Here is a 24,963-nt window from a genome sequence, read left to right on the forward strand (position 1 = left end):
TCAGGAGTTTTGCTGCTTCGCTCAGGGTCAGACCAACGCAGAGAGGCAGTTTAGTCACTAGTTCATGAACAGTCATTATGGGACCTAGTGGCAGTACAGAGAAGACAACCTAAAAAGAAACTGGAGAGAATCACTTTTAAAAGGACTTTATTCTCTTCCAGCCCCTGCAAGGTTAAGGCACACTTGGGCAGGGGGGTGTGTGGGGGGGGGGGAAGAAAAGGAGTTTTGAACTGGATATGAAGTTTTTGTTCATGAAAGTTACATACCAACAAGATGCATCACCTGTAGGCAGAGTTAGGTGTAGGTTTCAGCAGAAGGGCCAGCCCCCTTCTGCTTTAGGGCAACAGCAAGGGGCACAGTTTTGCCCGGGTTAGGCTGGCACCAACCCCATGACAGTAACCGTATTGGACTTGTGATAAAGGGGGATTTGGCCTCAAGGTGTTGGTCTAGAAGAGTGTCTGTTTCTGCTGCTGGAGATGCCAGCCTGTTCACTGCTACTGTAACTGAACCTCAGGCTGTTCGAGCTCGAGTTCCCATAATGGAGAAGTATCACAGCTGGCTAGAGATAGCGATTGTCAGTGTTTTTTAGAACAGCTCCCACCCCCACTTAGAGCTCAGTATTAACGCTGAACTCCTGAATGACCATATGGGAGCCAAGCTTTTCTTGCACCTATCTGTTACCCCCTCCCCCCAGGTGAGACATTAAGACCATGTTCACACATCTCCTTGTAGCAGCTAAGCAGTTTTTTTTAAACCCATGTGAGGCTCCACTGTGTTTCACAGTCCATTGCTGCCACTTAGTAAGACTGGCACCAGCAGTGTTTAAATACTCTCCATGCAATTTTCACAGAGGGCAAACTTGGTGGGATAAGCTATTCCATACCAACTACTGCTAGCCAGTTAACACTCCCCCACCACCAGTAATTTGACAAGCTGCAAGGGAAGGAATGATGCACCATACTGAAGTAGAAAAATCTTTTTGGGTGTTGGCATACTTTCTTCCTACCGCCATGTACTCAAGCCTCTGGAGTAGCCTCTGTTTTAGGGACTAGACCGCCTGAAGTGCAAACAGGGAACATTTAGACACCAAGATTGGAATTCAGATTCTTTGAAGGACTGTGTGTACACCTCATGCCAACTCATCCAATTTGTAGACTGATCAGTCATTTTCAGTGGGGGGCAGGGCCTGAAATATTAAAGCTACTCTACTCTTGTGTAGGAAGCAAACAAGAAATCTGTTGAATTTAATACACTGTATTTATTTGTAACAGATTCTAAAGAATCTAGTGAGTCTATGTCAAGCCCATTGCATGACAAGTGATACAGATGCAGGAAAAAAAATGCACATTTGAAACAAAATAAAAAAGTGCTAGATTATAGGAATCTTCAGATTTTCTACAAGTGGTAGCATATCACACTGCAAGGAATCAACCACTCCCATTCACAAGAGTGCCATACCCCCACACACGCCACAATTCAAAAGTGCAACCTTAGTTTAAGTTTCCCCCCCACCAATCAAGCCTTCAGTTGTAGGGAACCTTTACATTCTGTTAGAGAAAGAGGGAGGTCTGTCTCTGCCCTGGAAAGATCATAGTTTAGTTCATTTACCTTCACACTTTGTGGTAAAGAGTACAAGCGAAGCCTCCCTGCCCAAAATAAAATAAGTGCAGCATGCTACAGGATCAACTGTGTTAATAGTAAGTTTAAACAAAGAGTTCAAAGCCAGATCTCCCCATAAAGTGAGTGAGGATTGCATCTCTAGAGAGCCTAGTTAGTTTTCGAAAAACAGCCTTTAAAACCAGTTTTTCAGCACCAGCAAAACAGAATTTGAAACCCCTCTGTCAGGCCTTGCAACAGGAAGCAGGCTCTGGGCACCAAGAAGTTACTTATATGTAGCAGAGTTTACCCCATAAGTTGTATCATGATTACTCATGTAAATAAACATGTATGATCTGAGAGCATGAGGTCACTGTTATACCTACAAACTATGACAGGTAGTGGCAGGGCTCTGTTCTTACTGGATAAAGATGAAAGTAAAGTTGGAGCAGATTTGTTTAAGCTTGTTAGTATATTCAGAGAAATGCATTCACAACGCTCCCTCCCCTGCACACTCCCCCCCACGCAAGAAGGTAAAATTCTGGTTATACATATTCCAAGTATCTAATCTTTATTAGATTGTTCAGCCTGCCCAGCTGTGGTACAGTTTTATAACAACCAGAAAACAAGTTAGTAAAAATACTCAAGTATATTAGCCTTTGAAGAAGCACCACGAAGTGACTAGTGTTGTGTACTCCCAGAGCTGCGCACTTATCTTTTTGAGCAGAAGATGCCTGTCTCAGTTGTACCAGCTTCACAAACCCATGCATAGTTAAGTCTCAACGTGATGTTGCAAAAGAATGGGTAAGCAATCCAGACAACTCAGGGCAGGACTGTTTGTACTCTAGACACACCACAACTTCAAAGGCAGAACATTTGCATAAGATACACCAAAACGCTCTCAGGCATAAAGGTTTGTTTTGATTTTTTTTTTTTTTTTTTAAAAAAAGGGCATACCTTTTCCTAAAGCCAAACTTAAGGGTTTTTTTTTTGGTTTTATACACAAAAGAAGTCATCTTTCATTTCTAATGAGATTATGAATGTAAAATACTATCTGTTGCTCAGATGTGGAATTGTGTAGCTGAAAAAAAAAGGCTGCTTTTGACAAAGGGACCAAGGGCACAGAAAGGCAGATTTCCTCTCTAGCCAAGGCAGGCTAGTATTAAGAGAATCTGCTAGAGCTCTAAGACTGAATCAAATACTGGAGCGACAGGGTTTGAAGCATCTGACCTAAAACTGGCTCCAGCCTACATAAAAATCAACTGCTATGGTTAATGGTTTGACTAGCCAATAGTTGGTTTGTGCTTCAGGACAAGCCTGGTCTTTCCCAGATAGCCCAGCTGGCCACTGGTTGTTTGTGCATTAAAACCACACTGCATGCCAAAAAGTAGCAGCATTTCAAATTCCCTAGAAGGAATACAGCTTTGTACTAGTATAACCTAGGGCAGACTCCCAAACACAGCCCTTGCGTTGCTGTTTATGTACACAAAAGTTAGCTGAGAATTTTGGCACTGCAGATTTTGGCGCTTTTTAGTGAATACTTGGATAGGTCTCTGCTTCTCATTTCCATAAAGCTCTGCCCAGCATTCTCTGCAACGCAATTCTTCCCGAGCCCCAGTGTCCCATGTTACATTTAGACATATACATTCAATGCCAACCCCCACCTCTGTGTGACTCAGCTTTGACTATTATGAGATACTATTAGCTGGACCTTCACAAGCAGCAAGCCATGCCAAAAGCCTTAGTAACATGTAACCTGCAATCCAACATCTGTTTGTTATGTTACTAGAAATGATCAAATGAACCCCTCTCATCCAAAACAAAACAACATTTTCATCTTGAGACATCCCCACACAAGCACTTAGGGACCTTAGTCCCTGACCAAAAAAAAATAAAGCTTTACAGTACAGTCATGTTTATATTGTTACAGGCACTTAACAGGATTCTTTGGTCCTTCAAAGGAATCAGCCACTCTGGCTTCTATCTTCAGAAACCACGAGTCTGCACAACCCTTAACACCTCCTGCACGAAAAGGAAATTCAGACTGATTTGCATTTCAGGGCAGTGCAGCTCTACCTTTAATCTAACCCTACAATCCCCCTAACTCCCCCATTGCCTACATAATTCATAAGTCTTCCTGTAAACATCTTGGATCATCTACAGTTTCCATAACACTGCACATCCAATCTCCACAGCGTACAGCAGACACAGCTAGTTCCAAACAAACTTGAGAACAAGAAACTCTTGAGAAAGAGTCCAGTATATTGCCCTTTGTCACAGTTCTTCCAGAAGGCTGCCAAGGCCAGGGAGCACCCTGGAATACAGATCCTGGAGAGTGTTGTCCATACTCAGTTACAAGGAAGCCATGTTGGGTAGGAGTGACTGCAAGGCCGAAGGGGTTGTACATGGGTGACGTAGTAGTTGAAGTTTATTTCGCTGACGTACGGTGCTGGCTGATAGTAGCAGGTCACATTGGTTACGGTTGGGATGATGTTCTGCTCAGCCAACACCCTCACAGCCAGCATGGCAATGAGGTTCAGAGTTTGCCTCCTTTCGTGTCCCATCAGGCACACTGTACTCTCATTCACCACCCGGTGCAGGGTCATTAGGCAGTCATACCTTTTGCTCTCCATCCCAACAAAGTGACTCTGAAGGTAACACTCAAGCTTCCGCTGCTGTTCTCCAATGTCAGAAAAATCTATGAAAAACCTGGAGCACATGTATCTCTGTAGCGCCTTCATATCTACTTCCGACTTGGGCTTAAACCCCCTCACCAGGAGATTGCAGTACTTCAGAAGCCCACCACCTCTGATTTCTTCTGGATTTCTGGTGGCGATGATTCGGCTCCTGAGATGGTCCATTGCTTCCCCAAAGTCCCCATACATGCTTTCCCCAGTGACTGTGGGGTGGAAGTTCTCAGACATGGGGTTCTCTGAACACTCTCTGAATAGTAACAGAGAATCCAATATGATCTGGAAGGAGTCCACGCTGAACTCAAATTGCCGTCTGAGAGAGTCCACAAATTTGAGTTCCACATTTTTCCCACTGTTATTAGACAGTGATATAAGGCTCCAGCGGTCTGTTTCATTACATACTTTCACTAGTTTCTGCACATATGCCTCCTTCAGAGTCATGGGGGTGATCTTGTCTTTGTTTACTCCTTCTGGGAGGAAGTCCAGGAGACAGTCCATGACCACATCTTTAACTAGCTGGAAAGAATCCTCACTCTTCAGATCCACACAAAAAATTAGGTCCAAGTCTTTGTACCCTAGGCCACTATCTTGATGTAGGACATGGCTAGCTGCTGAGCCATTCAACCTGACATTATGGACGGCAATTCCCTTCTTTTCCAGACGGCTGCGGACCACCTGAGATAAGAGAGAGAGCGTATGTCATTGTCTATATAGTACTAAGGTAGTGTTCTTAGAATGGGATGTTAGAACTGAAATTGGGCCTGCATGTTGAAGTAGGTCATGCCAGCATAACAGAAAGGAGATGGGTTATCATTCCTATTACAGATAGGGAAGCTTGGAGGTACTCTAGAGAGAAAGGCTAGAGACCTATACACTTCAAAAGGCTCCATGTTTGCAGCAGTCACCGGATTTAAAAGGGTCCTCAACTGCTTGTTCTTACATTGGCGTGCTCCTGGCAGAAAGTGAATATCTGTTCTCCTGCTTCTGTTCTACAGCTGTTAACTGCTCCCACCCAATTATCTCCAGGCAGCAACTGTCTGAGCAGGTTTCCTGAAGTCTCTTGATTCTTATCAAATAAGAGTCTTAGGTAACAGTTTTGGCTCATTAACCTGGAACTGCAACTGATCCAGGGAGAAGTGCCCAAATGAAGAAACAGTGAAGTCCCAATTTTTATTTGATTGGAGTAGCTGTATTTGTACATGTTTTAGAAGTTCTCCTAACCCTGCCAAGGCTCAAAGGCAAACTAAGAAGCTAGAGTTGCTGAAATACACTTGCCATGAGTATGCAAGGTCATGTCTTAACTAGTAAGTGTATCCTAATTATTTCCAGTGTGTCAGTATTTTGCATTTGACACCTTGCTAGGTTTAAGAGGCAGCTTTTAATCTAACAGGTGTTGTTACCTTGAGCAATTTTAATCCTGCCTCCTCAATATTGACACACCCACATATACAACACCTTTGAAGCTTTGTTCATTTAATATGAAGCTGAATCACATTCCTGATGACTTAAACACACATTAGGCTGGAATAACCCCAAGATCATAAAATATGAACTACCTATTCCAGACATCAGCTAGCAATTGAGGATGGTAACTTCCTCTTAGCAAAACATTTGAGCTCTATATTACACACAATTAGGACCTCAAACTGAGTACTTTGGCACAGATTCATTCATCTTCCTTTAATATCAGGATATTCAGACAAAAAGTTGAAAATTAAGGCTGTGAAACCAACATCAAGAAAGCCTAAGAATACTACCAAAAAAAAAAAGCTAGTCCTCCACTTGATTTACCTAATGTACCCCTGAAATTACTGAAGTGTTTGGGCCCTAAGAGGGACTCTTCCAGAACAAATAGTTCAGCCACAACTTTGAAAGTAACCGGAACCAGTTCCAGTCAAGTAAAATTTTCCTAGTTAAGTGGAAGCTAACTACAGAGTTTCAACTAATCCTAATGCTGCCCTTCAGTTAAAGTACCTAGTTCTGATGGCGACTCTTCCTTTTCCAGCTGGACAGGGTATCCCACCAACAAATGTATGTCAGGCCCATGAATGAGACTTTAAGAATTCCATTTTGGATCAAGCTTAACAGGAAGTTAGAGGGCCACCAATACTCACTGGAAGGTTCATGGTATCAGAATGACACTACTTTAGATCAGCTAGCTTTGTGAAGGCTAGTATTGCCTAGCTGTAAGTCTGCAACGGCACTTCCTCAAGCAAGTAGAGGGTATTCCGGTGAAAGTTGTGAATGTTGGAAAACATGAAATTTTACAACTTTACACACTTGTGATTTTACAAGATGTGGTTCTTATGTTGGCATTTCCTAGTTACTCTCTGGCAGGAGCTACTAGAGCTAAGTTGGATGTTCGCCTGGACTCGCTGTCAAATTGTAAGATTCACATATCAAGCCACAGGGAACAAGTAAACCACCTACTATTAGATATGTCAAATCCCCACCATGCACCCTTACCGACACATCAAGTAGGTTAATTTTAGAGCCAATTAAATAGTTAGTAGTAAGCTCACACCAGATTTCCAGACCATGCATAACTTGGTCACTCATTTTCACACACTGTGTGGACATTTCCATCTCCCATTCAATGGGCAAAGAATGCTTTCTATTTAGCATTTGTTTATAATCAAGTCAAATAAGTTCAGCGTACAAAGTAAGAAACTTCATACCAATTATGGTCAATCACAGTGAATGTATGTTAGACCAGAGTTACAAAATTGTATCTTTTCCCCCACGTGCATATTATTTTGAATATGATGTAGGGGCTACAGTTTTATACTAGTCAGTCTAGTATTAGATATGGGTCAAGAAGATTGATGCAAAGTCAGGACTAGGGTTTGGATTAAATTTACATGAGAGTCTCAAAGTTTTTCCTGCATATGAGTAATAGGAACTCAAACCCCTGTTGGGTTTAGATTAATCCCAAGACCTAGAAGACATTTCGAATCCAGGATTCAACATCCCTGCTCTCTGAAATCCAAGGGGGTTTATGGCTGCAGTTCTCTAACAGCCCATGAAGGTAGTACACACTGGCTATGTGTCCAGCTGCCTAATACAATCCTGCTCCAACTGAAGTCAATGAGGAATTCTAATTTATAAGAATAGCAACAGGATTAGGCACAAATCAAACACAAGAACAGCCAGACTGGGTCAGACTAAAGGTCCATCTAGCTCAGTATCCTGTCTTCTGACAACATCCAATGCCAGGTGCCCCAGAGGGAATGAACAGAACAGGGAATCACCAAGTGATCCATCCTGTAACTCATTCCCAGCTTCTGGCAATGAGGCTGGGGCACCATCCTTACCTATCCTGGCTAATAGCCATTGAGGGACCTATCCTCCGTGAATTTATCCAGTTCTTTTTTGAACCAAGCCTTGTAGGATTCAAGTGTCTGGAGAGTCAGTGTTCTCTCATGGATCACACCGCATTGTTCCAAATGATACCTGCCATGCAGAAGACTGGATACGAGTAGTAGCATCTGTTGTCCCAACTGTAGATGGACAAGAGCATTTGAAATCTATTACTCACTGCTAGCACTAGGACAAAGCATACAGGGGGACAGACAAGTGTTCCTACGAGGATTGTCTGTTTCATCAGAAGCAGGCCAGTAGTACAGAGTACCTCACTATATATGGTACAGCTGAGCAATTCTGAAAATCAGGTGGCAAGCACTAACAAAACCTGCCTGTATTTTGGCCTGGTATTCTCTACATCATTTGAGTAGCTGGTTATATATAACCAAGCGTTACAAAGGGACTGCCTTTTTAGGTTACTTGTTTCAGATTACTCAGACCTAAACTCTGAGACTGCCAACGTGCCTGGTCAGAATTACTGTCCTCAGTATATACAGTAAGTTGCTAGTGGCTAGATTGTAAACATCCTTTAATCTGCTATCACACAGTTAAGACTAAAGGAAGAAAGTTTCACTTTAGTTTAGTTACTGCTCTGGATATTAAATTTCAGAATTGGTGGAATATTTGATAGATATCTAGCTTCTGCCAAGGTCAGCTTTCCACTGCTCTAGACAAATCAAGCTTTGTACTCTAATAGCTTCCTATCATTTGCATCATTAAATCTTTTGTGTCATATATATGCACTTCAACAAAATTTGGGAGGTCCAATCGAGTTATAGAGCCCTTATGGTTATGCTATTAGCTGAAGTCACATTGCTTTGTATTAAAAAGAGGCATTTTCAAATGCCATTTGCTCTATTTCCAAACTTAAGCCAAGTACTCCAAGAGGTAGAGATCTTGAAATCCTAGATTAGTTTCTTGTGAAAGCCAGTTTGGTTTGTGAATAGGCTTTTTAATTAGAAACCAACATGCTTGATTTTACATTCGATGAGTCATTACTAAGGAATGAAGAAGCCTCCCTTCCGTGAATATGCAGAGACTGAACTGTACTGCTTTAAGCAGCGGAAAAAATTCAGAGACTAGTTGAGGTGCCCATCAGTGCATTTTTTGCCGTACCTGCTGCATCTATCCTATCAAAGTTTCTCATAGCCTTACAGAACCTAGCCTGGGCTGATGGAAGCTGAATTTAGTTATTACAAACATCTGTTTTTAATATATGCAGTAAAGTAGTCCATGTTGCCCTCTACCGATGTGGCAGTTCTAAATGAACTTTGCTATTTGCCATTTACATGATTAAGATATTAGGTTAATGCAGGATGTCCGGGATCCAAGACGGAGTTTTTAGTTTAACAGGAAAATGTCAACAAGATGACAAGGGACAAGCCAAGACACAGAAGAATGTTAACAGATACAGGGAATCTAATCCAAAGGCAATACTGAATGACTTTGCCTGTGATGACCCCTCGGTTTCCTGTACATCATGTGCTTCAGTCTGGGTAAGGTAGCAGCAAGAACCAGAGGCCTTGCATAGTAAGAGAGGGATGTAGAGTGAAAATCTACCATCTAAGCTTCGGCTAGTAGAAATATTTGCTTCAGCTGGAGAATTCCTAAGCCTGGGTGGCAAGATGCCACGGGTGAGAGACTGGATCTCACTGTCTCAGCAGTTTTATTTTCTGCTAGCAGATTTCAAGCCCCATATAAGCAGACAGAGAGAGCAAGCACAGGACCAGCCTGAGTGCAGCCTCATCAGGGCAGAGTCCAAAACTTCTGCACAAACTGCGTATGAAAAATCAGAGAGTCAACAGTGGCCTCTAAAGTTTCTTGTGACCTCCTTTTCCTATGCAGCTGGTTTGGAAAAACTGGATGAGATTCAGGTAGCTCTATAGCATGCTCGACTATGGAGGAACTGCCCTTGCCCAAACATGCAGTCTGTCTCTCATCAAGCAGGGGGATTTAAACAAGTTGTTCTGGAGAGGGAAACACCCTTTGGCAGAAAATACTGGGTCTCTGCATATCACAGCTCCCTCCTATCCCCGTGGCAGTTTCTCAAACAGAAGCGGGTCAGAACAGCTCCCATTGGAAGCGCTGCCTTTGCCAAGTCACAATCCTCATGTAGGGGGGACCCTTTGAACCCAGCCTTGGTAGCTGATCTGCTGGCTTCCAACAGCCCAGCGTGAAGGACTGCAGCAGATCCGCTTTGGCCCATGAGCACTGCTGGGCAGGAGCCACCGCACGCTTCTACAGGATAGGGGTGACCTTTAACAGGAAGGCGGGTTGCAGGAGAGCCCACAAGGCCCCCTCCTTTGCCAGCACCACGCACAAGGGACCCTCCCCACCATTATGTCACACTGGGGAGCCAGTGGTCCCTTCCTGCCATACCATGGAGAGTGGGGAGCCAGGCACCTCCCCACCCCCTCCTCCATACATAGTGGGGAGCCAGGGGGGCACCAGGCAGGCACCAGGCACCCCTCCCCCCAGTGTTGTGCACAGTGGGGACCCAGGCATCCCCCACCTCCATACATAGGGAGAAGCCAGTGGGGGGCACCAGGCACCCCCCCTAGTGTTGTGCAGTGGGGAGCCAGGCATCCCCCACCCCCATACATAGTGGGGAGCCAGTGGGGGGGCACCAGGCACCCCCCCCAGTGTTGTGCACAGTGGGGAGCCAGGCATCCGCTCCCCCCCTCCCCAGGGCATTCATGGTAAGGGACCCCCCCACCCGCTTGCCAGGGGCTGGCTCTAGCCAGCATTGGGCCCCCTGCCCGCCCCCCCTCACCTGCACGATCCTGTGGGGCCGCACGGACAGGGTGGGGAAGTTGCCCCGGCCGTGGATGGGCACAGCCTCGCCCAGGATCTGGTCCAGCCGCTGCACCTGCTCCCAGCTCAGCACGCTGAACCGGCCGCCAGCCCCGGCCGCCCCCGCTGACAGCATCGCAACCCGCCCCCGCGAAACGCCACCGGAAGCCGAGCCGAAGTCACCCGGAAGCGGACAAGAGAACAACCGGAAGTGAGGGGCTTAAAAAAAAAAACAACAATTCTGAGGGGAAACTTCCGGAGCGGAGGCTGAGGAGAACCGTGTGAGCCGGCGCCGTGCCCGAAATCCCCGTACTGCGCGCCGGCTACGCTGATCACTGCAGTCGCCTGGCTCCCCGGAGCCGCTTTATATACCCGACCCGCCGCGCCCCGATTGGCCTGGCCCAGCCACCAATCCCTGCAGCACTCCCAATCCTTCAAGCGCTCTCATTGGACGTAGGGTGGGGTGGGAGGCGGAGCTTCTTTCCAGGTTCGCCAATCGGGGGGCGGGGCGGGGGGAGGCGGGGCCAAGGAGAGGGGTAGGGAAAGCTGTTCTGGCCAGAGGCCAGTCTTGTCCCTGTCGCGGTACGGGGATCCCGCCTGTGATTGGTCAGGGCAAGGAGCATGGGATTTAAAGGGACACGCACCGCCCGATGGAGCTAGAACTGCCCTGGAATTAGGGGGATCTAGAGGTGGGAAGGGGTGAGCTGGGGGGAGAGGGACTTGGGAGGAGGGGGCTTTGGGGGAATGGAAATGGTGGGGGGATCTGGGGGTATGAAGTTGGGACTGGAGGCGTATGTAAATCTGGGGACTGGGATGGTGCCCTCATGCCCAGGGGCGGCTCTGGGCACCAGCGCAGCAAGACCGTGCCTGGGGCGGCGAGCTGCAGGGGGGGCGGCCTGCCGATCGCTGTGAGGGCGGCAGGCAGGAGGCTTTCGGCGGCGCACCTGCTGGAGGTCCGCCAGTCCCATGGCTTCGGCGGCAATTCAGAGGCGGGGACGCCGATGGTGCGGCACCGGCAGACCTCCCACAGACGCGCCACCGAATCCGCATGACCAGCGGACCGCCCATGAGCACGTCACCGAAAGCCACCTGCCTGCCGTGCTTGGGGCGGCAAAAAACATAGAGCTCATGAGGGACACCAACAGCAGCTGGGACCAACAGAGGCACCAAGGACTTTGCCAGAGTGTATTGGGCCCAGTGATTTATTTGTACAGGTGCTAGGGAGATTCACTGTTTTCCTCACTCAAATCACCCTGCAAGGTCCTAGTTCTGTGGTGATTTATCTGTGTGGGGGGGAAGTCAGTGACACCCTATTCTAAACAATCTGTCCCCTAGGTCTTCTTTTAGACCTTCAGCAGCTTCCCGGCCCAGGAAATATATCTTCTCCTTCCTCCTGAATTGCTCTGGTTTGCACTGTCCTAATAATACCTTGCATTTTATGACATTTGCTGAATATAGTATGATGCACTGTTTACTCCCATCCCTGGCTTCAAGGCTTTTGCATACCTTCCCTCCCTAACTAGGAATTTTGTGAAGAAGCCTCAGCCTGAGCCATCTACAGTGCTGGTCATGAGGAGTTAAACACGGCTATGGCGAGAGATTAAAGGAGCTCAATCTATTTCATTTATCAAGAGAAGGTTAACAGGCGACTTGATTGCAGTCTACAATTACCTGCACAGGGAAAAGATATCTGATACTAGAAGGTTCTTTAATCTAGTAGACAAAGGCATCACACAATCCATTCTCAGGAAGATGAGCTAACTGAAGTTCAAAAGGAAAATAAGGTGCACGTTTTTAAAAGTGAGGTTAATTGACCATTGGACCATTCTACCAAGGGATGTGGGACATTCTCCATCGCTTGGAGTCCTGTAATCGACTCTGAGTGTCTTTCTAAAAGACACGCGCTAGTTCACCCCTAAGTTGTTGAGTTAGGTGCAGGAATCGCTGGGTGAAATCTCTGGCCTGTGTTACGCAGGAAGTCACACTAGACTGTCATGATAATCCCTTCTGGTCTTAAAATCTCTGGATATACAAGAGTGCCGGGGTGGATCTGTGCTGTTCTTAGTGAGTAGTATAGGGATTGTCATGGGCTGGAATCTATGTTGAATTAGTCACTTGGAAGTCAACATGTGTCAGTCTTAGCAGGCTCAGCTACTTGAACTGTAAACTCTTCAGGGCAGAGAACACTTGTGGCTCTGTCTGTACAGCACCTAGCACAACGGCCTCAAACTTAGTTGGGAGCTCTAGGTCCTGCTTTAACACAGATAATAATGTTTTTCCCTCTTCTCAGAATTGGCTCATCTCCGAACCTTTTTTTAACGGGTAAATTTTATTTCTGGATTCCAGAGGGTTCACGTTTCAAAATGACCATTTATGCAAACCCAGAGTTGCAAGTGGTGGAATTTATAGTTAAATAACAAAGGAAGATCTGTCCCAGGAATCTTACAATGGAAACGGGAGTATCCTCAGTGGGAAGCGAAAAAGGGTAGAGGAAGTGAGTATGGAAGAACGAAAGTTACAACAGTGAAAGATCATGATGTCCTTGGCATTATTTATGCAGCTTACTACAATATATTAAGGTTTGAGGGCAGCATCCAGAGCAAGGTCTGGGCTGGGGAAGGAGGAGACTGTGCGGCACATAGGACATGGGAGGCTATTCTGGCAGATGCATCAATATGGGAAATGGCTCCTCTGCTCATGGAAGAAGATAGTCATAGATCTGCAGGGCTGGAAGTGATCTCGAGAGATCACCCAGTACACCCCCCCCCTCACACTGAGGCAAGATTAAGTATGCCTTGAGATGCCGCTGTGATACTCCAAATGCTAGTTTCTTGGGTGAAGCATCCCTAAAAGAGTCAAAATATTGCTTATCTTCCCATGACGTCTGCGCACCTCACAGCACAGATTACACCCAGCCCCAGAGAGGAGAAGGAGACCGAGGAGCCATATGGCACTCGTTAGGGAGAGAGGGAAAGAACCAGCATTGTCCTGTCCTTCTTGGGAGACTCAGCTCATCTCTGAGCTGAGATGGAGTGATGGGATTGATTATTCCCTTCCAGCCAAGAGGCTGTCCTAGCACTGGGAACAGAGGGCTGCATATCAAACAGGGATGACAGTTGCTGCCTTTTGCTTATGAGCACAAGTTAATCCTGCCCTTAGTTCCATCCGTGCAATCCATTTGACTTCAGTGGAGTTGCTGGGGTGAGGATCAGGCCATGTGACTGCCTCTGTTTCATGGTGTTTTATGAGAAGTCATAACCAACTGAAACAAAATGAAAGTGACGTGAGAATAAGATCTTTGCATGGAGAAGCGCTGCTGTTTATACATTTCCACCCTTTCAGCTCTGCCACCAACCAGGAGTCCTGCCCAAGAAGCAGAGCACCTAATGGTGGCCCCGGTGTTATTAAGCCATAGAGTTTTCATTTAAAGCTCTGTCTAGTCTGGCATTGTCCTGCCACAGAAGTTGTTATCTTATGATAAACTCTTGGCAGGCAGCCAACTCCAGTGTAGCATTTCAGATTCTGGATTTATTAAACATGGCTATAGTCACATTCGGAGAGAGAACTGAAGAGGGCTGTGGTGGGGGAGAGATGTTGGGCATGGTTAAGGTTGACTCAGGAGGCATTCTAGGAGGATCTAAGAGACAAGTTGCTGTCTGAGAAAGCTACCCTGGGAAAGATTCAAAAGAGGGAAGGAAGAAGGCTGCACAGTTCTGGAACAAAGCAGTTAAGCACCTGCAAGTCCCTGAAAGTGCCTTGAAAAATCTGAGCCTGAAAGAATAATGGGGAAGATTCTTCTAAAGCACGTAAGGGATTTAGGAGCACAAATTGCATTGAAAATAATTGGGACTTGTGCTCTTAATTCTCTTTAGTGCTTTTGAAACTCCTTTAATCATGCTGGTTATTATTATAGCTGGTGATTTACATGCTGTGATGGCACTGCTAATGCACGCAGCATTTGATTAAACAGAAAGTCAGGCACGTTCACTAACTGGGGGAACATACAATCTAAATGTCCATCTGCCCTGCAGCTTTGGACGTTCCAGGAACCTGCTGGTGATGCAGGTGACACCCAGGGAGATTAAAGCGCTGGTCCACGTTACAGTGCAGATAACTGTGTCTCTGATCTGTGCTAAAGCCTTAGGCCCCCATCTTGCAATGAGTTCCCTGTGCCTGTCAGGGGCTCCCTCGGACTCTGGCTGTGTGGAACTCAGACTTCTCAAAGGTCTACCATAGATCAAGGACATAGCTAAGTTCCCATCTACACACCAAAATTATTTGTACTCTTTGCATTGAGGTGACACCCGCAAGGCCCAGTCAGGGTCCCTTGTGCACATACATACCAGAAAGACAGTCCTTGCTCCATTTAACTTACAATCAGACGGTATGACAAGAGCCAACAGGTGGATACGATGAACAGACAGGGTTCGGTGGGTGGGGAGGAGGGGAAGGAACACCCTCTAACAGGGAAACAGTTATGATCAGTGGAACCAACAGCAGTCGCAGCGCCCCCTGCCTAGCCATTACAACCAAGCAGGGTTTAAGGCGGGATTTGGAGCACACCGAGATGGTCTTGCAGATTTTTACGGGGAGCTCCTCCTCCCACACATAAAAGGTGAAATGGAGAAAGATGAGAAATTAGACCAATTAGCGCTCCAAGCGGGCAGTGCTGGGGGAGTGGAGGCAGAGCTGGCAGCTCAGTCATGTATGTGAGATGATAACTAAGGTGGAGATAGGCCCTAAAAATGAAGACAAGTAGTTTGTGCTGGATGTGGTGGGAAAGGTGGGCCTGTGGAGAGAGTCACTTATGGGGCTTCAACTCCCATGGTTCCTACTGATTGGGCACTGCACTCATGCAGAGCAAAATTTGCCTCCAAGACATGATGAGATGAGACAAGCTAAGATGTCAGACAGCGGCTCAGGTGATGGGGGGTTGGATTATTGATGAGAAGAAAAAAGGTGGTGCAAATTTCTGGAAGAAAGGAAACATCCGGTTGATTACATAAGAGATGCACATTGCCACCAGCTTCTGAGAAGAGCAAGGTGCTCTGGAAACCGAGGAAAATAACAGCAGCTGATTGAATGAACAAATTAAACACAGCCTGGAATACACAGCTCCATAGTTCGTGTTTATAAATGAATTATCCAAAAGAGCCAGAGAGAAAAACTCAGGAGGCAGAAACTAGGTCACGGCTAATTTTGTTCTTGCTCAATAACGATTGTACTAGCCACCTATTGAGTACTAGTTGTCCCATTTTAATAAATGAACCTCAAACATGTTGATTTTTGCCCCACGTAAAGTTAGTGGTGTCTGGTGAGTGTGAATGGAACAGTGAGTGTCAATGGAACTCCTATTTATAGTAAAAGCATCCAACTGGTAGCGCTGGTGCTGGAAGCTATGATTGGGTTGCGTGCTGGGCAGCATGCAGTAAAATTATGACATGTCCTGTAATATTGAGAGTGCCCTGACCTGGCTAGTATGTATGTGCTCAGAACAGGTGTTGACGACGTAGCAGTTAAAATGCCGGTGGTTTATGGCACCTTGGTTTATCACGGGCGGATCTGGACCATCTTTAGTGACAGTGGATAGTTTTAGTGAGGAAAGAGTGGGGGAGACAAAGTTTATTAGTCTTACAGAGTTAAATGCTGCCCGAAAAGCATAAGCAGTGGTCAGCTCTATGGCCTTTAAACCTGCTCCCACCAGGAAGTGCAGAAAGCAGACACAGTAGCTTCACTATTATTGGTCTTGCTGGAAACAGCCTGGGATGGAACCAGGAACATGCCCCAGCTGGTCTAAGGTTAGGAAAACAGCCGAGAAAAGAGGAATTCCAAACTGGGTTTCCAGTGGATGGGTTCACGGAGAGAAGATCCTACTGGAATGCCTCCTGCTTCTCTCCATAAGGGTGGGATGTTTGAGCAAGTAGGCAGGAGGGATGCTGAGGGACCACTGGCATGGCAGGGGATCATCTGAATAGGCACTGGGTGGCTTTTGGGATTCCATGGCGTGGCAGTCGGGTGGGAGGGTGAGCTAGGGTGTTTGGGGAGATTTTGGCAAACCAGTAAAGTGCCTAAACCACTGTCGCTTGTTTCTAACAACAGTCAAGTTAGCAGGCCATACTGAACCATTCTTGCTTGTTGCTAACAGAAGAGCCAAGTCAGCAGGTCGTAAATTGGTCATGCAGTGGCCTCAGTGTAACCAGACAGGAGGGGAGAGGGTTTTGGGTGCCACAAAGAGGGCATCTTGACCCCGCGCCCTTCCTGCTAAGAATGTTAAAATTGCTGGTGCATGTATTTAAAAAAAACAACATAAGAAGAGTGTTTATATGTTCCCCCGGGAATGTTTGTCAGGGCCCAAAGGCGTGGACACTCTAAAAAAATATATCTCTGGTTAATCGGCAATCATAAGGTGTCTGACCTTTCAACCCTGCTTGCTTAGCAAGTTTTCTTTAAGGGATATGTCCTTGTATTACTAATGAATGAAAAAGTTCAAGGTAATTGGACTTCTCAGGAGGGGCTCTTCACGGACGGTCCCTCTGGACGCATCTTCGGGTCCCCACCGGCAGACGGAACCTGGCCAGCTGAAGCCTGTCACGGTGCCACTCGAAAGCCACGCTCAGCTTCAGTAATTATCACGGGTTGGGGGTGTTTCACTAACCTGTTGCAGACGTGTGTAAGTGCTTGAGACTAAGTAAAGCTTAGCTTTAAGTGAAAGCACTCTTGTGTTGTCCTGTTTGTGGCAGCCATCTATCGGTCGGGTGGCCGTGTCTCCCCTGATTTATTTCCTGACACCTCCGTGCACAGAGTAAAGGTTACTGAGAGATTTGGGTTAAAAGAACCCCGGGTAACAGGGGCCCCAGAAGGGTTTTCCTGGATGGGGCTTTGTTAGACATGGACTGGCAGAAACTGGCTTGTTCAGAGGATTGGAATGGGATGGAAGAAGCAGTGGTCCCTTGTTAGGGACGTTAAAAGGTTTAGTCAAGACCGTGGCTTTGTCCCATCAAAAAGGCTTCTCCCAAACAAGCAAATACGGACTCCTCGAGGTGCTGGAGGCAGACGGCAGCAAGGAAACTGCCAAATCAGAGACTAGGTGATGGAGTAGAGGGTGGAACTAGAGGTAGGAGGAGGAAAGTTTCTGTGGGACAGTGCCAGTGCTGAGAGGAGGGTGGCTCTCAGTCCAGTTCCTAGCACACAGGTGTCTGTGAAAGTAGAATGAATTATATTGTAAAAATAAGAATGGATTAAAGAAATGTGTATGTACCTTTAAGCAGAAATAAGAAATGTTGAAATACAGGTGCCAGGAAAAGAAACATTAGGCATAAACAAGGGTGCTAATGGCGAAACATTAACAGAAGATCGGTAATAGTTAGTAAGGAAATAAGATATGCATGCCTAGCCCAGGTAAACTGCTTCGTTTGTTATCTTGTTAAGTGCTCGCCCTTTATTTATATAAATAAGATAGTTTGTGTCTTGCATGGTGCTCACATTATCTGGGTGTTATTAGCAGAGCGCTGTGCTAATAAAACAGAGTGACCTGACAAACTGTGAGTCCTGAGTCTAACTTTGACATGTCTATATTGTTAAAATCACCATTACCGATACCTCCAGGGCTGTCACAGCAGAGATCAGAGACTGAACGGGCCGTGAAGACAACTGTGTTACCCTCACAATCTTGGAAGCTATTCCTGCAGATCAGGGACAGGGCCTAACAGCTGGGCTCCGCGTGGGAAGCTTGCACTGCTACTGCCCATGCTTGCACCCCTCTGCCAATGGAGAGAGGATGTGGGTATCTGAGCCATGGTCTGGCACCTTTCACCAGCCTCAAATTCCCTCAATGGGTCTCTTATCAAGGTACATTTGAGAGAAGAGGGGCTGAGGCAACAGTAGAGGCCAGCAGGAGCCATGTAGGGCAGCAGGATCCAAGGAGGTGGACTTGGGGCTAGCAGGCAGGGAAGAGCTGGGAGAAAATAAGATATGACCAAATCCACAAACAGTTTGGGCGGAAACGAAGGTCTCAGGGGTTCTCCAGCCCTAGCAGGACATCATTAAACACCGTTGCTCCTGCTGCCAGGGCTTATACATTAAAGATAGATGCCACAATATCCGAGAGAACCGGGGCCATATTCTGATCTCATTTATGCCAGTGTCACTTCAGAATAAACCCATGGGATCATGTACAGCTATACTACCATTTGGGGAGACGTCTCTTCACTCTATCCCATGATATGTGGGCCCTCTGGGCGCTCCTATCACTTGACCACACTATCCAGACCCCAGCTGGTCCTCTCCAAACACATAGTTGGGAGTGATTTCCCGAGATCTGATGGTAACGCAGAGGGCATCCTCTGTATACACAGCTGCCTTTGAGGTGGTGGATGTGGATTTAGGAGGTGGAGTGCTCTCTCGCTTCTGTGTCAGAAACCTCCCTTAACAAACTGATCTCTTTAGATAGCTCCTGTTTATTCACAGTGAACGCACATCATGTTTCCAAAGGCATCGTGGCCTTTATGGGGGGTCCCAGACATACTGCAGATGCTAGCACATAGTACAATAATGCAGCTCATAAGGGGGGACAGGCAGCTATGCACACCGCAGACTGTGTCACGCCCCACTTCAGCACAACAGTGGGACCTCTGTCCCGGGGTGAATTTCACCCAGAGGGCAGGGAGAGTCAGTGAAGCCCATTAGACACGGACTTCCCTGCTGAGTTTTGGTGCTTTGACTAAAGGAGCCAGGGACTCCTTAAATCTCACAGACACCCCAAGAACAAAGGGGCTTAAAAATCAGTCACTGGAAGAATTAGCCAACAAGCCCCTGAAAATGAGCATTCGGATTCTTTTTTAATTAAGCTTCGACACGGAGATATTTTTTAAAATCACGGTCCAGAGTGTGGGATCGGTGCTGAGTGCTGCTTCAAAGGATGATAATTATATTGATTACTGTGCTGCAGCAGGAAATCTGGGCCCCATTGTGCTAGGCACAGTACAACCAGATAATATAGACAGCCCCTGCCCCAGAGAGCTCACAAGCTAGGATTGGGACAATCTGTGAATAAGATGACTGAAATGGGGTAGGGATTACAGGTGTGTGAGGACAAGGGGCCAGCAGAGACAGGTGCATTGCAGTCGTCAGTCGTGCCACAAACCTCCAAACCAATAAAGCATCTGAGTTACCATTAGTCACAAACTGGGCCAGGAGATGCACAGCATGATTTGGGGAGGGAGTGTGGTCTAGTGGTTAGGGCAGGGCCTAGCTTCTGTTGCCAGCACTGTCCCTGACTCACAGGGTAACCTTGAGCTTCGGCTGTGAGATGAAGGATAACAACATGCAAATGCCTCACCGAGGTGTTGTGAGGTCTGGTTAATTAGTGGCTATAAAGCACTTTGGAAGGTGCTAGTATTATTAAGATCTAAAGGTTGTTTTACAGCTAGACAGGAGGAGCCTGAGCCAAAGACCATTGAAGTCAATGGGAGGCATTCCAGTGATTTTGGTAGACTTTGGAGCAGGCCGTGGGGTCAGAATTCCCCCAAATGGTTCCAAAGGTGCTGCTGAGCTGAACCGTGTCCTCCGTTACAGAAACAGCCCAGATTTTCAATCTAGATTTTCACCCGGGCTGGGTCAGGATTTCTGTGATCCACTAGGATCAGGATACCACAGCCTCGGGGTGGGTAAGATCTCGGCTGGGTGGAAGAAATGCAAAGAGACCTTGGAGTTCACCTCCCTGTTGTCAAAGCCAGCTATGCAAAAGTCCGAGAGTTCACAGAGGGAAAAACCCACCTACATGCAGGGGGCCAGTACAAGTCTTATATACACTGCTTACCACTAAGGACTTCAGTGGTTTTGTGACGAAGTGGGAATGTTCTTGATGTGTTGTTTGAATGCTGAGTGGGGAGTATTGACCTGGGATGGTTGCAGGGGAGTTTTGCTGCGACTGCCTGCATTGGGGAAGGGAGGATACCTGAGCATGTAACCTGAGAACCCAGGAGGGGGGGGGGTGGAGGCCAGGTAACACTTTTGCCTGGGGAAACTGGACAAAGGACACTAAGGCTGGGGGTGGAGCCGGGGGAAGGCGAGAAAGGCTGAAGGGAGTTTCAGTTTGGAGCTGGCTGGGAAATAAACAGGGCTGTGGCCTCCCTGGGGCCCTCAGATGGACCTAACTAAAGGGGGTCCTATTGTCTGTCTCAGCAAGACCTGTCCTGGACTGTGCTCCTGACTTCTAAATAAACCTTCTGTTTTACCGGCTGGCTGAGAGTCATGCTGAATTGCAGGAAGCTGGGGGTGCAGGGCCTGGTCTCCCCCACACTCCGTGACAGGTTTCTATGCTCTGTGCTAGCCCCTGGCACAGTGGTGAACTTTCCACTCAGTGAGCTCCAGGGTCTTCCTCCCATGATGTGATGCTGACAAGGTCTTGCAGCAGCAGAATGGAGAGATGTGATTTGCAAGGGGAGGATATTAGGCATATGAACTGAAGCTTCCCATAATTTAATGACTAGTACAGCTCAGGATTTGGGACAAAGTGCCCCCCCCCTAAAAAAAATTGTCTGGACTTCTCTTGATTTGCTGCATTAGATTATTCAACCTTTGGGTCTTCATGTTCTGAGGAGGCTTGACAAGTGCTGCATACCTCTCTGGACAGGCAGCCCATCTGCTTTTGCACGTGCGTTGGTCTCTCATTCTGGTGGCTGCTAAAGATCCGTCCAACCCTTGTATAGTGGCCTACAGATGACACATGAATTCCTTTGGCTGGAGAAGACTCTTGCATTGTTGTGGATGGTGGACCCCTGTTTTGCTGGTGTGAGGTCACTGATAAGCAGCACACCAAGGTTCGGCTGGCCCACGAATTCAGCTCCTCCTAGGCATTTTTTTTTCTTTTACAAGGCCTTACTTTATTGAAAGAGGATAAGAAGACATTACCACAGTGCAGGTCCAAGGTGAAAGCGCAGCAGAGGGCATTTCTGACAGTAGCAGAGCACAGCTCCTTGCAAATCACTGGTGGAATAGGGCAAGGCCCTGAGTACAAACAGAACCGAGACTGTCTTGGTGAATGTGTTTGCAAAATGCTGGTGGGTGTGCTGGACACCTTAACTAGAGGGAGAATCCAAACCCCCCTGGAGCTGGATCATGCTGGGCTGGTCCCTTTGGGATCATGGTAACAAGCAATCTGAAGGTCTTCTTCAGCATCTGACCCTTCCTTCCTACCTCCTTGCAGAAGCCTTGCAAATGCATGTGCCTCAGAGGATAAGGTGAAGTCAGAAGGTTGCAGCTTCCCACAGTATTTGTGTGTTTGTTTGCTGAAGGAACTGATTTGGGGGCAGAGTTTCTTATAACAGCCACCGATGTGCAAGCAGCTCATCTGGCCCGTGGCAGCATTCCCACCTCTGCGAGCGCTATGGATTCATACTAACAATCCCTGCGCCTTCCTCTCCGATTCCTGCAAGTCTCCACAATTCCCTTCTCCTTGCAGATGTTTTTTAAGGAGGCAAGAACAAAAGTGCCCCCAAGGGAAACCCTTTGCTGATTTCTCACCGAGTTCCTTTACTTCTCACTCTGGGGAAATGGTTTCTCCCGTTTGGCCTCTGGGGTCTAATTTCTCAGGGCTGAACTAATTAAAGACTCACAGCACTGTAAGATAGGCCAGTATTTGCCCCCATTGCAGAGGTGGGGAAGCTGAGGTGCAGAGAGGGTCTGTGCCCAAGGGCAATGAGTTCTGATCTGAGATGAGACTCGCCCCCTGCCCCAAGTACTTGACTCCTACTCCTGTGCTCAGACTGCTAAACCTATGTCAATCCACACCAGCTGTGCTGGGTTCAACCCCCATCATGGTCCTGTAGGAATGACCCCTGCCCAAGTAGGACAAACTGAGATACCCTGTCTGCACTTTGGCAGAACATCAGCAAAGCGGTTTCACATAACAACGGACATGGTCCTGCTTCAGATGGGATTGCCCAAATTGTGCTGAAAATGCTTATTTCAGCACCTTCCACCAGCCCGTGTCAACTGCCAGCAGCTGTGCTTTGCCCCTGGCTGGGACAGTGAGACACCAGCATGAACCAGCTGCTTTCCCAGAGGAGGAGGATGGGCTGGTGCCTAAGGGCTTCATCTGGCTTCAAGTCTCAGCTATGCCACTGACTCCCTGTGTGAACTTGGGCAAGTCACTTGATCACTCTAGGCCTCATTTCACCATCTGTAAAACGAGGCTAACAACGCACTTCCTGTGTCTGTCGCGACTGTGAGCTCTTACAGGCCGGGACTGTGTGTCACTATAGATACAGCTCCCAGCACGATGGCGGCCTTCATCTTGACAGGGGCCTCTAAATACTCCTGTTACACAGGTGCTGCCAGGGGCTCTTCCCCTCTGATCGTGGGTGAATTCCCACTGTGGGACATTATAGTTTCTGCTTAGCTTGATATAGATGTAATTATCCTCTCAAATACTTTGGCAGTCCTTGGAGATTGGAGCTAAATGATTCCTGTGGGTAGCTGGGTGACACTCATCTCCAGCGGTGGGCTAAGATTTTGGAAGAGAGAATGTTTCAGAGTCTAATGTACGACACCAGCTATGCCGAACTAGAGACGGGACGCTGCAGAACTTACCATGGCTAGCTCCGGTGTGACACAAGCACAGATAGGCCAGGTTGGTTTATGATTAGCGCACACAACTTGTTCTGGGCTAGAGCAGTGTGTTTAGTCTGGCAGGTAGGGGCGAGACAGCTTCTGAGTTCCTGAATATTACAAGCTCTGGCACCAACGTCCTCTGTGATCTTAGGCAAGGCACTTAAACCTCTCTGTTCCTCAGTTTACCTCTCTGCATAATGGAAATTATAATAATGATGCTTACAGGGCTGCTGGGAGTGCCTGTAATGGGCTTTGAGAGCCTCAGATGGAAGGCGCTACCAACACACAAGGTGTTATTACAGTGACGCAGAGTCACGGAATAATACCAAATGCCTCCGTTGCTGTTTAGGAATCGGCCACCCACAGGTGATGTTGGGGTCCATGTATCGATGTCCATTTTGGGGATTGGCTTGTGGGCACCTGCAGGACGCTTCTGGTGGGAACGGGGATCCCCAGTTGCCCTCTGTCTTCCAGAGCCCCCTGCTGTTAAGAGAGAGCTATGCAGGCTGCTGTGAGAAGAGGCAGCCGTGTTAGGCTGTCTGTTGATCAGCGCTCACACAAACAACGAAGGAGGGATTCCTGGGGCTCTCGCTATAGCCCTGTCTTGGCCAGGGAATCACCCCAACCTCCAGGGCTCATCCACTCGACAGGAGAGAAATTATGCTGTGCTGCTGAGATACACGGGATTAGCTGGGGGCTCCTGGCCTTACCCCTCACCTGCCCTGCCCCTGCCCTCCTAGCATGCTGCAGCGGAAGGGGCCCTTGGAAGCACAGCTGTGCACCCCCTACACCCAGGTGTCCTGAATCCCCATTCCTCTGGTGCCGTGAAGCCGCTGGAATTCTGCAGTGCGCAGGGCCTGCTTCAGAGGGCAGTGGATGGGCAGTGGGCAGCCTCCATATACCCTTCCCGTAACAAACACACCAGGCTGGCACCTGCTGGGTGTCATCACTGACTATCCGTTTCATGGTCCTTCCCTCTGCACTAGGCTGCACCATCGCCTTGTTCCCAGGGCCATGGGGGTGGGGGGAACCACTGGCAGAGTGTCAGCTCTGCACAGACAAACAGCAGGGAGACACACTGATCACACCGCTCCTCGGCATGTTGGAGCAGCTTCAGCTGCCGCTCGCGTTCCCGGCCGAGGCTCCGAGCCTGCCCTCCCTCCTCCCAAGGGAAGCAGACAGTAGGTACTGCCTGTTCCGAGAACATGGGCGAGGGAGCCACCTGTGCTGGAGGCCAGGCTGCCTGAACGCGGCTGCCAAGGGGCAGGGAGCTGGTGGCTCCCAGGCCACGTTCGATCCCCTGGCAGCCGGGCCCATAGACTGATGTAAACAAGCAGGTGAAGTGTCTCCTGCCCTGATGCGCGGGTACCAGCTCCGGCCATAAAGTTAGTCAGACCCAGTGCTCCCTGGTGTCCTCCCGGGTGTACCGCATTCCCTGCAACAGGCAGTTCATTTCCTGCCACAGCAAACCCCGAGGCAGAGAGCTCTGGGGGAGCAACTCTCCAGAGGCGCCTCAGAAAGCCCCTCCCTGACTATTCCCTTGGGGCAGCCACACAGCCTGACCCGCCCCCAGGGAAGTGAATGAAGGCGCCTCACTGGGGACAAGAACCAGCCACTTTAACTAGCCCCGAGCATCAGCCACCAGGAAGTCCTGCGCCCGCTGATGCCAACCCGGCCCTTCCCCTGCAAGTGCAGAGGAGCTTGGCGGCGCCGGCTCCAGAGGGGCTATTGGTGCGAATACGCGGCTGCATGCTCGGTACGTCGTTCAGGGCTCTGTGTTGCTTTCAGGGGGAGCAGGGCTAGGCCGGAGGCCTACGAGCATAACTTTGGGGCAGGCTGGTGCCTTCCCTGAGCTCTGCATTCCCTGCTTTTTGCCCAAGCTCCCACATGGGCTTCAGCCATGCTA

General features: G+C 48.1%; 1 protein-coding gene across 1 annotated transcript; it reads right to left on the bottom strand.

The window, feature by feature from the left end:
* Positions 1 to 1,238: 1,238 nt before the first annotated feature.
* Positions 1,239 to 10,766, bottom strand: TENT5B (terminal nucleotidyltransferase 5B). Its single transcript, XM_030539112.1, has 2 exons — positions 10,426 to 10,766; positions 1,239 to 4,964 (listed from the first exon to the last, which is right to left on the bottom strand). The coding sequence occupies exons 1-2, from the start codon at positions 10,579 to 10,581 to the stop codon at positions 3,945 to 3,947; spliced, it is 1,176 nt and encodes a 391-aa protein (XP_030394972.1). The 5' UTR covers positions 10,582 to 10,766; the 3' UTR covers positions 1,239 to 3,944.
* Between the last annotated feature and the right edge of the window lie 14,197 nt (positions 10,767 to 24,963).

Source organism: Gopherus evgoodei, chromosome 20, assembly GCF_007399415.2.
Source record: "Gopherus evgoodei ecotype Sinaloan lineage chromosome 20, rGopEvg1_v1.p, whole genome shotgun sequence".
Lineage (NCBI taxonomy): Eukaryota > Metazoa > Chordata > Testudines > Testudinidae > Gopherus > Gopherus evgoodei.

Coding starts and splice junctions, on each gene's coding strand:
- TENT5B (XM_030539112.1), bottom strand. CDS start 10,581: ATGCTGTCAGCGGGGGCGGCCGGGGCTGGCGGCCGGTTCAGCGTGCTG. Junction 4,965..10,425: donor GGCCCCACAGGATCGTGCAG/GTGAGGGGGGGC, acceptor CTCTTATCTCAG/GTGGTCCGCAGCCGTCTGGA.